The following is a 13,174-nucleotide window of genomic DNA, read 5'->3' on the forward strand; positions in this document are numbered from 1 at the left end:
GATATACAAATAAATAATTTTGACTTCTCAAAAATGTATATGTATTATGGCTTTTATAACCCATATAAACTTCATTACCTACAACTAACATTAAGGGAATTGTTTGTCAACAAAAAAGTTGGCCCCACATAAAGGTTATTGAGGGGGAAGCAGGATTTTTAAAGTGTGTTGTTCATAGTCCTTTAATAATACCAAAATGAAGATATGATGTCAAGGTTTTCTTCATACAGATAAACGCATTTAATTTCTTTAGATGAGCTTAACTTACGAGTTTGAGTGAAATGATAACTCAACATTTTAAATATATTTTACATATATACTGACTTTCACAAAGTGCATCAGAAAAATTAAAAAAAAAAACCTCCCTGAATTTCAGGAATTCACCAAAAAAAAAACTATTCGAATGAACATTTACAAGAAAATAAAAGAACACAATCCTTTGAACCCTATTTTTACAGATGTTATGAAATACAGAGAAACTGTCGCTAGACTTCCAGTTTAATTTCTCACCTTAAGCCTTTTTTTTTTTTTTTGATGCTTCCTTTTTTAGGATAAAAAAAAGTCTCATTGTAAGTAGATATCAAGCAGGACTTGGAGCATTTTATATATAATATAATCCACACAAAGGGTCTGTTTTTATAGGTCCCGTTTGTTTTCAAATGTTCTGACAGTCCTTTTGCTGGGTGGTGGCTTGGTTTTGAGAGAAGGACAGAGAAGAATAGTGGAGGGGGCGGGCAGCTGGGGGAAGGAGGGTGTCTGTGTATTGCTGTTCGCTGCACAAGTTTGTTGGAGTGGTGCGTGTGTGTGCGTGTGTGTGTGCGCGCGCGCGTGTGTGTGCGTACTTGCGGCCGTGTGTCTCCAGGGTGTGTGCGTGTGGTACAGTTTGAGAAGTGTTTGTGTCGGAGGTTGATTCTCTTTTGCTTCTGGACCACGCGTTGGATTCCCGTGTGTGGGCACGATGGACGGAGGGGAACTCCTGGCAAGGCTAGGGAGCTGCAGCCCGTGAACCCCGCGCGGGTCCACCTGGAGCCCAGCCCGGGCTCGAGGGCGTCAGTGGAGCGCCTGCCCTTCCGCGTGCCCGCTCGCTCGCTCGCTCGCTCTCCCTCCACGTCTCTCCTCGCTCGCTCGCGCCTCCCGGCCGGTCTTTTAAGAGTCGTTCGGGCCAGCCCCCGCTTCCTTGCCTCCCGCGGAGGCCACCGCCGCTGCCGCCGCCGCCGCTGCCGCTGCCGCCGCCGCTGCGCGGGCGGCACTGACGCCCGAATCGTGCAAGATGAGGTCGGGGGACTCGGAGCGGGGTGTCTCCAGGTTGCTGGCGTCCGTGTCACTGTCGCTGCCCTTTTTGCCCCCGCCGCCCCCGTTGTGCGTCTTAATGTGTTTGCTCAGGTGGTCGCTGCGCATGAAGCGCTTGTTGCACACCGGACACGCGAAGCGCTTCTCGCCCGTGTGAGTCCGCAGGTGCCGCTGCAGCTCGTCGGAGCGCGTGAAGCGCTTGCCGCAGAAGAGCCAGTTGCACACGAAGGGCCGCTCGCCCGTGTGCCAGCGCAGGTGCGCCTTCAGGTGCGACGTCTTGCCGTACACCTTGCCGCAGCCGGGGATGTGGCAGCTGTGCAGACCCTTGCGTCGCAGGCTCGCCCCGGCCGGGCCCAGGCGCTCGGCCTCCTGGCAGTTGGGGCAATCGCAGGTGGCGCGGCCCGAGTAGCGGCGGGCGGAGCGCGCGGAGCCTCCCCCGGCGGCGGCAGCCGCGGCGCCCGAGATCATGGCGCTGGCGGCGGCGGCGGCCACCGCGGCGCTCGAGTCCGAGTAGGAGGGCAGCACGGGCTTGAAGCCGTCCTGGGCCAGCAGGTGCTGGCTGGTGGAGAGCAGGTGCGAGGCGGCGGCGGCCGAGGAGCCGAGGCCCGTGGAGCTGAAGGCCGAGTGCGTGAGCGAGCTGAAGTCGGGGTTGTAGGTGCCCAGCTGCGAGTGCAGCGAGGCCTGGGGGGCGCCCGAGTGCAGCGAGCTCTGCAGCCCCCCGGCGGGGTTCTGCACCTCCAGCCACGAGCCGGGGCTGCTGTGCACGTCCCACCACGACGACGCCGCGCCGTTGGTCACCTCGCCGGCCGCCAGTGTCGAGTGAAAGCCCGACTTGTACCACGACTCGTACGGGTGCGCCATGCCCACGCGCGGGTACAGGCCGTCGGCCGCGGTCGTGTGCACCTTGGAGATGAAGGCCGACTGGCCGCCCGCCTCCTGCGGGGACACCCCGGCCGCCGCCGCCGCCGCGGCCGCTGAGTTGGAGAAGAGGCCGCCGTAGTCGCTGCTGAAGGCGGACGACGTGGGCGACGTGGAGGCCAGGCAGAAGGCGCTGTTGGCGGCTCCCGAGCTACCCGCCAGACCTCCCGAAGCGCGGCCGCCCGTGGCCACGGCGAAGCCCGAGAGGCTGGAGCCGAGGTTGCAGCTGGACGAGGAGCGCTTCCAGGGGTGGAAGCCGCCCTTGGCGAAGGCGCTCGACTCGGGCAGCGTGGTCAGCGGGCTGGTGTTGCCGATCTTGTTGCAGGTCGCCGCCAGCATGGCCAACGGGGTCGTTCCGAAGCGCGGCTCTTCCTGGAGTGGGTGGGGTGAGGGAGGGATCGAGGAGGTGGAGGAAGAGGAGGAGGGCAGGAGGAAGTGAAGAGAAGACACAAAGTGCACCCGTGAGCAGCCTCGTTCCCCCCGCGGCGGGTCCCGGGGGAGCCGCGACTCCCTGGCTCGCGCCTCCTCCCCACGCGCTCGCGGGTCAGGACGCGCCGGGCCCCCCGCGCGGGGCAGAGGCGATCGCGAGCGTGGAGGTCCGGGCGCTGGAAAGTTGTTCTTCGGTGAGACTACAAATCAAAGATGCCTCGGTTTTCTCTACCTCCGTGACTGCAACCCCTTGCCTAGAACTGGACTTGGGTGGTCGCCATCAACCCGCTCATCTCCCAGAAGCCCCCAAGTCGCCCTTCCGGGTGAAGCGTGAAGGTAAACGCACACAACAAACAGGCAGTGAGGACCAAAGTAGCGGAGGCAACGGCCCTGGGGCCCGCAAAACTTGGAACACTCGTCCCAAGAGTGGCTACGACTCTACCGTTTTCTTTTTTAATTAAAAAATGTGGTTCTAATATTTACACACACAAACCGATCACACACACACACACACACACACACAACAGTAATCCGGCCATAATGTAGCCCAGTGACGGGTTTCAAAGTCACTGGTGAACTGGGGAGCCGCGGAAATGTAAATGTTTATTAACGTGACTACAAGGACTGCAATACGATTAAGACTGTTTTCTGGAAACAGCACTGTCGCGTAATTGCAACAGTCCCAGAAGCAATGGGGGGGGGGATGGGGTAAAACCACGATGGGAGGGAAAGCAACCTCCAGCTTTTCTTTAAAACCAAATTTAAAAATGAAAAGGGAACTTGCTTAAGAAATTATTTTCTTGCAAAGGCATGCCTCAGGTTCCCATAACTTGGAAACAATCGCTCCCGGAAACGTGGAAAGTGCTAAGCTGAAGCTGCAGTCCAGCAGCAACAGCTTCTTGTGAACTGCAAACCCAGAGAAGCCAAAACGGGGGAGGAAAAGAAAAAGAAAAAGAAAAGACTTCAGTGAAAACAAGCAAAGGCTTTTCACTTACCCCGAGTATAGACGTGGCCATAGCAGGTCTCTGAGCTGCGGCGGCGGGGCCCGGAGCAAGGTTGAGCCTGGCGGCTGTTGGGGAAGTGCTTGGGTCCGGCGCGGCTCCCGCGTCCCGCGCTCGCGCCGTGCGGACTCCGGGCTCCCGCGGGCTAAACTCAGCCTAAGTGCGAGGAGCACCCGCTTTGAAGTGCCGCTGGCTGAGCCGCTCACCCAATGAGGGCGCAGGCACAGTAGACGGGAGCTGCCCGGCAGCCAATCAGACGCGCCGAGGGACCGGAGCCCGGGCTCCCGGCGCGTGCCAGTCAAGTCTGCGGGCGAGGGTGGCGGGGCGGAGGGGGCGGGGGGGGGGAGCGAGGGGACGGACTGGGGACAGAAGAAATTACAGTGCAATTAAAAATTTACACACACGCACCAAGCCAGGTTTAAGTACCGTTGAGACTGAGCCGCAAGCCCCCCTGAGCCTCCCCAAGATGCTGCAAGTTAGGGCTGACAGTTCCACTTCACTCCCCACTTGTGGGAAAGGAGGCAGGAGAAGGGGGGAGGGGGTGCCGAGGACGACAGCCCAAGTGCAAAGGGAAATGTCAACGCTCACTTTTGTGTGTCTGCGGAGAACAATTTCAGCTTGTCTCCATCATTCTTGCTCGCGGTTTTATCGTCGTCGTTGTTCTTCAGCAAGTTCCTTATTGCCACCGAATTCAATTTTACACTCAGAGTCCCATTGAGGACGGGTGTGTGGGGGGGCGCCAAGGACAAGCTTCTCCTGGAGGAAACAGGCCTCCCGGTGCAGGTCTGTCTACACCCACAGACTTGCTGGGAGGGCCTGGAACCGGCTGCATGCATCTCGCCTTTTCCCTCCAGCGGTCTAAGTGACTTCCTAATTGTCGCTCTGGCCTCTGACCCAGGGGGTAATACAAGTGCCACTCACGCCAGAAGCTTCTGGTGGTAATTGAGGGCACCCTTTGTACGATGTCGCCAGCGCCTAGATACCAGGTTAACCCAGTTGTCAAATATGACTAAACAGTGGGACGTACTGATTATCTGCCAGGTTTGGCTGGGGGCTGGCGTGGGGGTGGGAGACATCAGCCCCATACAACACGCGGCACGAAGCCGCTTATTTTCACATTGTAACAACTTAGGAAACCGAGACCCGCTCGAGCCGCGTCCGCCCCCGCCGCCGCCCCCGCCGAAGCTGCAGCTTGCTCCGCTGTTTGTTTAACCCGGCGGAGATTTGCATGTCGGTTTTTCAGCCTGGAGTCGAGTAGAGGATGTTTATAATCTTTTTTTTTTTTTTTCCTTGCCCCAGCTCCAACCCATCCTCACTGCAGACTTGCAGGGCCTAGAGACTCGGGCTGCAGGGCAAGGGTGTTGAGAGGTAGGCTCCACCACCGCGGGCGCCGGGGGGACGACTCTCCTCGACCTTCAAACCGGTGAATTGCAGGAGAGCCAGGCCACACGTGGGCGCCTACGCGGTTTGCACGCTTGGAAGCATCCTGAAGTCCTCCCCGGACATCGGTGGGAAAAGAGGTGTCCTCGCACACACAAGGGCGCGTGCTTGAGTCTCAGCTGGGCTGTTTCTCTTCTTTGAGCTCCACTTTCTCTTTCTTCTCCAGGGTAGCCAGAGGCTGCCTTTGAACTAGAAATATCAGCGCCCTTGGGCAAACCTGGGTACAGATCGTAATGTAGCACATTCTCCTATGGCCCCCTCCCATAGTGATGCTCTTTTAAAAAAATAATAATAATAGTAATAACCGCCAACCCCAGGTGCTCGGGTGCAAGACAAGTTGTAGCGAAGGGAAGCAAGTGGGGAGGACGTGGAGGTACCCTCAGTGTTTTCTCTGCTCTTTTGCAAGATCTGGGCCCACAAAGTAAGATCACTGCGGCACTTCTGTGGATCCTAAGCTCGAAGAAGGAGCCGGCAAGCGATTCTGAGCACTTCCTGGGTAGGAAGGGCTATATTGGTCGCTTTCTTTGCTTTTCACGAGAATACTTTTGCTCAGAATGGTTTTTGTTTGTTTGCTTGCTTGCTTATTTTTCTTTACACTTCAAGGTGGCGAGAGCACCCGAGAAACCAAAGCTGAGAAAGGAAACAGAGAGGACCTGCGTGGCTATGAAAGAAGTGCTGAGTCCTGGAGGACTGTGATGGAAATCCGAGGGTGGGATGGAGTGGAAAGGCCCTGGAGGGCTCTAGGTGGATGGCTGAGGGGAAATCAGGCCTCTTGAAGAGCCAGAATACCCGGCAGGGGGACTAGGGAGCCATTCCCAACAGGTGACTTCTGCCCTGGAAGGAGAGGGCGTCCTGTCGAGTCTCCGTCGATTTCCTAATAGAGGGATTGTTAAGTGGCAGCGAGGCGTTGCCGACTCGCCGGGTTGCAACCCTGGGAGCCGAAGCGCCCAAGTCCCCCGGGTCCTCCTCCTCCTCCATCCCCCAACACAGCCTGTCCTTAAGGAAACCTGACCAGGTAATAAATCAGACAATCCGAAAAGCCACTTAGCACCGGTGACATTTTCAAACTAACCCTTTAAAACAGTTTTCTCAGGCACCTCGGGCTAGAGGCGCCGAGCCCCTCTCCTTCTCCTCCTACTCCTGCAGTCCCCTCCCCCTCCCGGTTCCAGCTGTCAGACTTGGCCACTCGGATATTCCTTTAGACACACGCGTCTGCATCACAATAAAAGTTAAAGGAATCTTCCAAACGAACACAGGCAAACAACGGGGCTGGCTCAACTCTAAGGTGGGATCCCAAGGAAATCTTTGGGAGGAAGTCCAGTTTTTTTTTTCCTCTTTTTTTCTATCTGACAGATTTTTTTTTCATGCTCTAAAAAAAAAATCTAGTTTTTAAACAAAGATCAATGTGTTATGCTAAAGTGTTGAGCTGACTGTTAAAACATTTGGGGAAATAATGACAATGTAACAAAGGCCTGGTTTGGAGTGAATCATCACCCTTTTAAAAGTTAAAGCAATTTTCAGGAGAATAGCTTTCAGCAAACGCTTTACATTATTCAAAACGGCCAAATAATGCTCTATTATAGCGCCTGAATGCTGCCAGTCAGCCTCTAAGTGCAATTTGTGCAAAGGCCCCGGTGCCTTATCTCCACTTCTTTATAAAGAGGTGAATATAAAACAATTTCTTCCAAACCCAGACAGAGAGCACGAAAATTGCTTCCCTTTCTGCAATCAGGGCAATTTAACTGGAGTGCAATTAGCACTATTAAATGTCGATTCTGCATAAACAAATCTGACTGAGCAGAGAAAGTGGGGTGAGAACCTCATATACACTGAAACTGATTTTTTAAAATTATGTATCCGGGTCCTTTACAATTGATCCGTGACGTTTTCATCTTGGAATATATTTACATCGTAAATACACTATGGTTAAATCAACATATTTTTTACCAAAGGAAAAAAACTCAATACAAATCCTAATAAAGAAGACTGGGTCATTAAAGGGAAGAGTTCACTTCCTTTGAACAAATATTGTTTCTCCTATGTTGCCTCTCTCGAAAGCTTTGATCTGAGCAACTGCTCAAGTGCTGTGTTTAGGAGGCAAAGCCCGGGAAACAGTCCCGTCATCAGCGCTGATCCCAAGGATTGGAGAACACAGGCCACAGAGAAAACACCTTCCTCCGTGCACGAAGTCAGGTGCGACCTGGAAGACCAGTTGTTTTCTGAACTCCTACCTGCTCTAGTTGGGTAAATATCAGGAGGCTGCCCAGTCTCCCCATAGCTTTAACCTGGCAGTTCTAGCCCAGGCGTTAGGGCCCTGGGATGGTATGAGGTTGGAGTTGGGGACTCGAGGATGTGGGCGGAGGAGAGGCATTGGGAGGGGAGGAACCAAAGGTTCTCGCCTCAGCAAGACAGACTTCCGTGGAAGCCTGGGCACTGGAACCAGGAGGGTGGGGGTAAGGAGAGGAGCCTGTGAAAGCATTTTTCTGACCTGTCCTCCCACCTGCCTTTATTTATTTATTTGCTAAGCCACAGAGCTCCCTTTCTGAATCATTTGTGCAATTAATTATGCTTTTCATTTGCATGATCTACACTAGAGCAGTGATTACCAGGCCAGCACTGTGTGGGAGTTGGGGAGATACATAATAACTTCAGCGTGAGGGGAAAAAATAAATAAATAAAACCTGCATGTGTACTGTTGTAGCCTGCATTGAGCAAGGGGGAAGGAAGCCCTTAGCGCCTGTTGAGTCTGGTGAATCCTTTCCACAGTTGGAGTTTGTCCGTGTGAGTGAAAATGAAATGCAGCCTTTGATTAGAAAGCGAGCTTTTATAGCTAACATGTATTTATAGCTTTAAAAGCACCAGTATGGAGATCAAATGTATCAAGAAAATTAATTGAGAATTGAGGAACTCTCCCACCATTTCTGTTGAGCTTTCATTTAATATTTGTTCTATAATACCCTCCTTCATTCTAGCCCAACCCTTGAAAATAAAAGAGCCAGGAGAATCAATAAGCAGATGGAACTTTTATCTTTTTCCCTGTCTCAGAGGTGTCACTCCTACCTAGGGGTACTAGGAGATGCAAACCTTCCTCGCCTCGGTAGGGTCTGCTGCAGACACTGGAAATCCCTGGTCTACCAAGTAGAGTCCAAACATTTGCTACGCAACTAATTTTCTTCTGCTAGATGCATCTGGTCTATGTATTTTAAGCTTGCCTTGATCTGTTTATCTGAGCCAAAAATGCATTAACAATTAAAGGAAAGACTCAGTGTGTCAAAGGAAGGAAGGTGACTGTAGATTGCATGATGAGTTTAATGACTGCAATTATTGGAAGATTATTCAACATGCATCATAGGTTTGTTTACTGCATCACTAGGAAACCATGGAGGTGCCTGTTTGGCTTGGAATTGGACCTTTCTCTGTCCCTCACTGACCACTGTGAAGGGGTCCTAGACCTAAGCAAAATGGCATTCAATGTTGGCTTCCTTCTTTTTAGGAGCGCCTCTCCCCAAAGTGCACATTTGTTGCCTTTGTCAACTTTAATGGAATCATCCTTAGAGATGTTATAAGACATTGTCACATGTAAAATCACAGGATTCTGGTCACTGGTCATTTTCTCCCAGCCAGGACACTGACTTCCTCGGGTTTGTCATTTCACGGCAGCTTGTTAGGAAGTTTCTAACTTTCCACTTCTTTCCTCCTCTATCCAAAACTTGGAAAAGGAAGACACCAATCCCAAGACGTCAAGCCAATGCTCAGACATTCCTCCAAAAGTCTCCCGAGAAAGCTTGTGTTTTCCTTACCTCCCTTTACCAAGCACCCCACCTCATATTATTTCCTATCATCACTGTAGAGAATAGGTAAAGAAAAAATATATGACTAAGAATATGTTGGTTTGTAGTTAAGGTTTTTTTTTATTGCAAATACAAACACTGGGGATGCAAATAAATAACGTCTTGTCTGATAATAACAAAATAGGCTTCACATCACAATAATCGATAAGTTGCATGTTGGGCTTCATTTGTTACTGAAATACTGAGTTGGAGGCGAACTTTGAAACAGCAGCAAGTATGTCGAGTAGCACCCTTTTTTCCTGCCTCCCCTGGACACTGGGACTCCCCTGACTGGGCAATTCTGATTCGAGGTCTGGGTTCTGTAATTGTACAGTCTTAGGCTTAAAGTGGACCTGGCTGGCACTGAGAACCTTCCCTGTCCAAATGTGAGCCTGCAAATGGCAATTAGGAACCTATTACAAGCCATTAGATTGATCAATGTTCCTTAAACATCGTGAATGATTTATATGGCTGATTTATACAGGGGAAAAAGAAAGGGGGTGGGGGAGGATGGCTTCGTATCCTTTCTACGGGGGGCACTGCTGTGTGAGGAGGGGAGCCAGCCTCGCTGTCACCGCTTAGAACCACCGGAGTGATTCACAAGACTTTTTTTTTTATTTTATTTTTTTAAAGCAGACACGGGCTCCTCAACTTGTCCAGTGGGTGGCGAGACGCATATTCTTCACTCCCATCCACTCCCCCCCTTTCCTTCTTTCTAAGGAAAAGTTGAAGACGACCAAGGCCGACCAGAACAGCCAGGGTCACGGAGACGCCACTCGCCTAGTAAAGGACACCGCCAACAGAGGTCCCAGCTGCCTTCCTTCCCCGGGGTCTTTCCCCGGAGACCGTGGGGATGACTTACAGATTTGTTTAACGGAGTGTTGGAGAGCTGCGTGAACTCCTAATTACTACAGGAACACAGGACCATTAGCCCTTGAAGTTGCAGGCGCGACCGGGGAGGGCGGGACGGGGCTCGGGAGGAGGGGAGGGGGGTGCCCGGCCGCCGCAGGGGGAGGGGACTCCGCGAGCGGAACTCCGCGTTCGGGCCGACTCCCCCGGCTCTCCGACGTGGCGAAAACGAAATTACAACCGAGCTGAAGCGATCAAAGCTGCCCTCCACCCCCCGCCCCCCGCACCCTCACCCCCTTCCGGGTCCAAAGTCTGTTTGTAGCTGTCTCCTCGGCTGCGGACACTCGCCTTCTCGCGACCACGACGCGGCTGCCAGTTCCAGCAGAGCCTGCAAGGAGAGGACAGACGCACTTCAGCCGTCCCAGAGGAGGATTCCCTTTGTCTAGCCTCCTCCTCCTCCTCCTCCTCCTCCTCCTCCGACCCGCCTTCAGCTCCGCCGTGGGGGAGGGGGCCAGGGGCTGGAAAGACCCCAGAGGAGGGCGCGATGACAACGAAGCCCCCCCCCCCACACACACACCCTCGGTCCAACTCCGCCCCTGCAGGTCCCTCCTTTTCCTCCTCCCTCTTCTCTTTCCCAACCTCTCGGGGTCTCTCCCAGGCCTCCTGGCCTCTGATCCCCGAGATCCTCTGAACCATCCCCTGTCTTCTCCGCGGGGCCCGCCCCCAGGGCCTGGGCAGGCCACTTCCCCAGCCTTACTTTGGCGGGAAAGAGCTTCGTCCTGGCTTGTTCGACAGAGTCTAGGACGAATCCTTTTGTTTGGGTCCAAATGTAGAGTAGGAAGTATTTTGGGTTGATGAGAGGGTAGAGCAGCGTGCAAGTGCCCTTGGCAGTCGGCGCTCTTGGGAAAACCTTCTAAGTGGGTCGTGATCACACACACACACACACACACACACACACACACACACTCCAGAACTGAATTCTTCTCTGAGTGGGTTCCTTTCAATCCCGTCCGGCCTAGGAAAAACTCAGGGCCCTACCGCTCAGGAAGAGGCTGAGGATGAAGATGGGTTTATAAGATTTGCCTCCAGGACTCTATCACTCCTGTGACACTCCCCGGGCAAGGCCTGCCCTGGACCTACAAGTTTATGCTTTCTTTCTTCCTTTTTTCTTTTTTTCTTTTCGGTTTTTCGAGGTAGGGTCTCCCTCTAGCTCAGGCTGACCTGGAATTCATCTGTAGTCTCAGGGTGGCCTCGAACTCACGGTGATCCTCCTACCTCTGCCTCCCGAGTGCTGGGATTAAAGGCGTGCGCCACCACGCCTGGCTAAATTCATGCTTTCTTGATTTCAGCCACTCTAGAGCCCAGACCTGACGGCCGGGCCACCCACGTCACCACCCACTGGTGTTACACACACTGCCCTTTCGGAGTCCACAGTGCCCCGACTTGGAGTGTTGAGTGACAGGCCTCCATGGGGCGGAGGGAGGGCCACGCTCTAGACACGTGTGCCTCCCCTCTCCCGCTCCCAGCACAGCAAGCAGAAGCGGTTCTGAGGACACACACCCGCTCTCCGGGGCACGCAGGGCGCCCATCCTCCCTCTCTGCCAGGCACCAGGGGACCAGGCGGCCCTTAGGCAGGTGATAACGCCTCCAAGGAGGCAGGCTGAGAGCTCCTGCGGCCTTGCGGGGAGCTGGAACTCCCAAGCCCCTGAGAAACAGCTTGGAGCCTCCGGGGCCCGGCGGCGGGTGGCGGGGACGCAGCTGGGCCTCCCCTCTTGCGGGGCCTCCGCGCCGCTCTGCACCGCACCGAGCTGGGTGTCTCCGCGGCTGCGGCGCGCCCGCCCCCGCCCAGCGCCCCGGTGCCCGACGCCCGGTCATGCACGCCTTGCATAGGCTTGGTGACATCTGGGATGCATTGCCCCCTAATTGTCAACCCCATTATTGTGATCAAGTGAACGTTGCTAATCTCTACACTTATTGTTTAGGTAAATAGAGGCTGCGTTTAATCAATACGCAGGGCCCCAGCGCTCGCAGCGCCAAGTAACTTAAGTCAACGGTGAAGATTTCAGTGTGTGCGTAATTATAGAGCACGCGGAATATATTCACTCTAGCTTAATTCCACATCTTTTCTCCGACCCGGGGTGGGGGGGGGGAGGAAGCAGGAGGAGAGAACCCGAAGAATCTCCACCCTCTGCCTAAGAGGTTGAGGGTCTGCTCCTCCGGGCAAGAAAGGCATCCTCCGAGGTGACTCCGCGCCCTGCCCTCGCCCCAGGCACTGGAGCCTGGCACGGATCTGGGGCAACTCTGAATTTTTCAAGCAGCCCAACTCCGAGCTCAGCGCCCCCTCTCTACAGCTTCGTGACCCCTCCCCAGAGGTGTCGCAGTGAGGAGGGGGGTTCCCCCCACACCCAGCAGGTCCCCGACCGGCGGGAAGGCTGGGGGCGGGGTCCAGGAGGCGTGAGTCCCCCCCCCCCCACACTCTCTCCGCCCCAGCCCTCACGCCTGCTCCGGGCTCTGCGTCCCCCGGGCCAGCGCGGCTCCTGCCCGGGGCTTGGAGCTCGTGAGTCGGGGGAAGGTTTCCCTGGGGCGCGCACAGCGCAGGGTGTTTGCGCTTCTTCTTAAATAGCCATCGCTTCCTAATTAAGAGGAGGGCGAGGGCGAAGGTCGGGGATTTGCCTGGAGGAGTGGGCGGTCCGCTTCAGTCTGGGCTGGCCGCTGTTGCTGGCCAGGCAGGGTGGCCTTGGAGTGAGGACCTCTGTGCCTCCGAGGGAAAGGGCAAAGGCTTGGCCTGGTACCTGCCAGGCGGCTGGAGGAACGATCCCTTCCGCGTCCACGGCGGTGGAGTGGGACTCCGGAGGATGGCCTTCAAGTTCGAGGCGGGAACACTTCCCCTTCGGAGGCGGCGACTCGCTCTCAAGGGAATGCGTTTCTCCTGGTGACCCTCCCCCCCACCCGCTCTATTCCCTGCTCGATATAAATAACTAATAACCCTGGTGGTAACCAGACGCTCGTCTTGCATGGGATCATCTCTCTTTACATAAGCAGAAATCCAAAGTTAACTCCTCATTTGCAAGTTTAGGGTGTCGGGGCAACTAAATTACAGCTGGAGCTGTTTTTAATTTGGGGGCCTCAACAGTTCTCATATAAGGTAACCCTGCTTTCTTCTTTCCTTGAAAGTTGAATAGCATTTGGAACAAGAGGGAAATTAAACACAAATGTCAGCGCAAACCCCAAAACCCTTTTCTTTCTATTATCCCCCGCCGAACCTCCCCTCTGCTGACCCAAGGCAATTCTAAGCCTGTGACTTCCCTTGTCATATAGGCTGATCCTCCACGACCCTACCACACACCAGCATGGCTTCGCAGTGCCAGGGCAGACGAATATGGTTGTAGTCCCTTTTGATTGGGAATGTTAGCTTAA

General features: G+C 54.2%; 1 protein-coding gene across 1 annotated transcript; it reads right to left on the reverse strand.

Moving 5' to 3' along the window:
• Window positions 1-1,146: 1,146 nt before the first annotated feature.
• Sp9 (Sp9 transcription factor) lies at window positions 1,147-3,761 on the reverse strand. Its single transcript, XM_004660236.3, has 2 exons — window positions 3,633-3,761; window positions 1,147-2,580 (listed from the first exon to the last, which is right to left on the reverse strand). The coding sequence occupies exons 1-2, from the start codon at window positions 3,651-3,653 to the stop codon at window positions 1,147-1,149; spliced, it is 1,455 nt and encodes a 484-aa protein (XP_004660293.3). The 5' UTR covers window positions 3,654-3,761.
• Window positions 3,762-13,174: the final 9,413 nt, after the last annotated feature.

This window comes from Jaculus jaculus, chromosome 4 (assembly GCF_020740685.1).
Source record: "Jaculus jaculus isolate mJacJac1 chromosome 4, mJacJac1.mat.Y.cur, whole genome shotgun sequence".
Taxonomy (NCBI): domain Eukaryota; kingdom Metazoa; phylum Chordata; class Mammalia; order Rodentia; family Dipodidae; genus Jaculus; species Jaculus jaculus.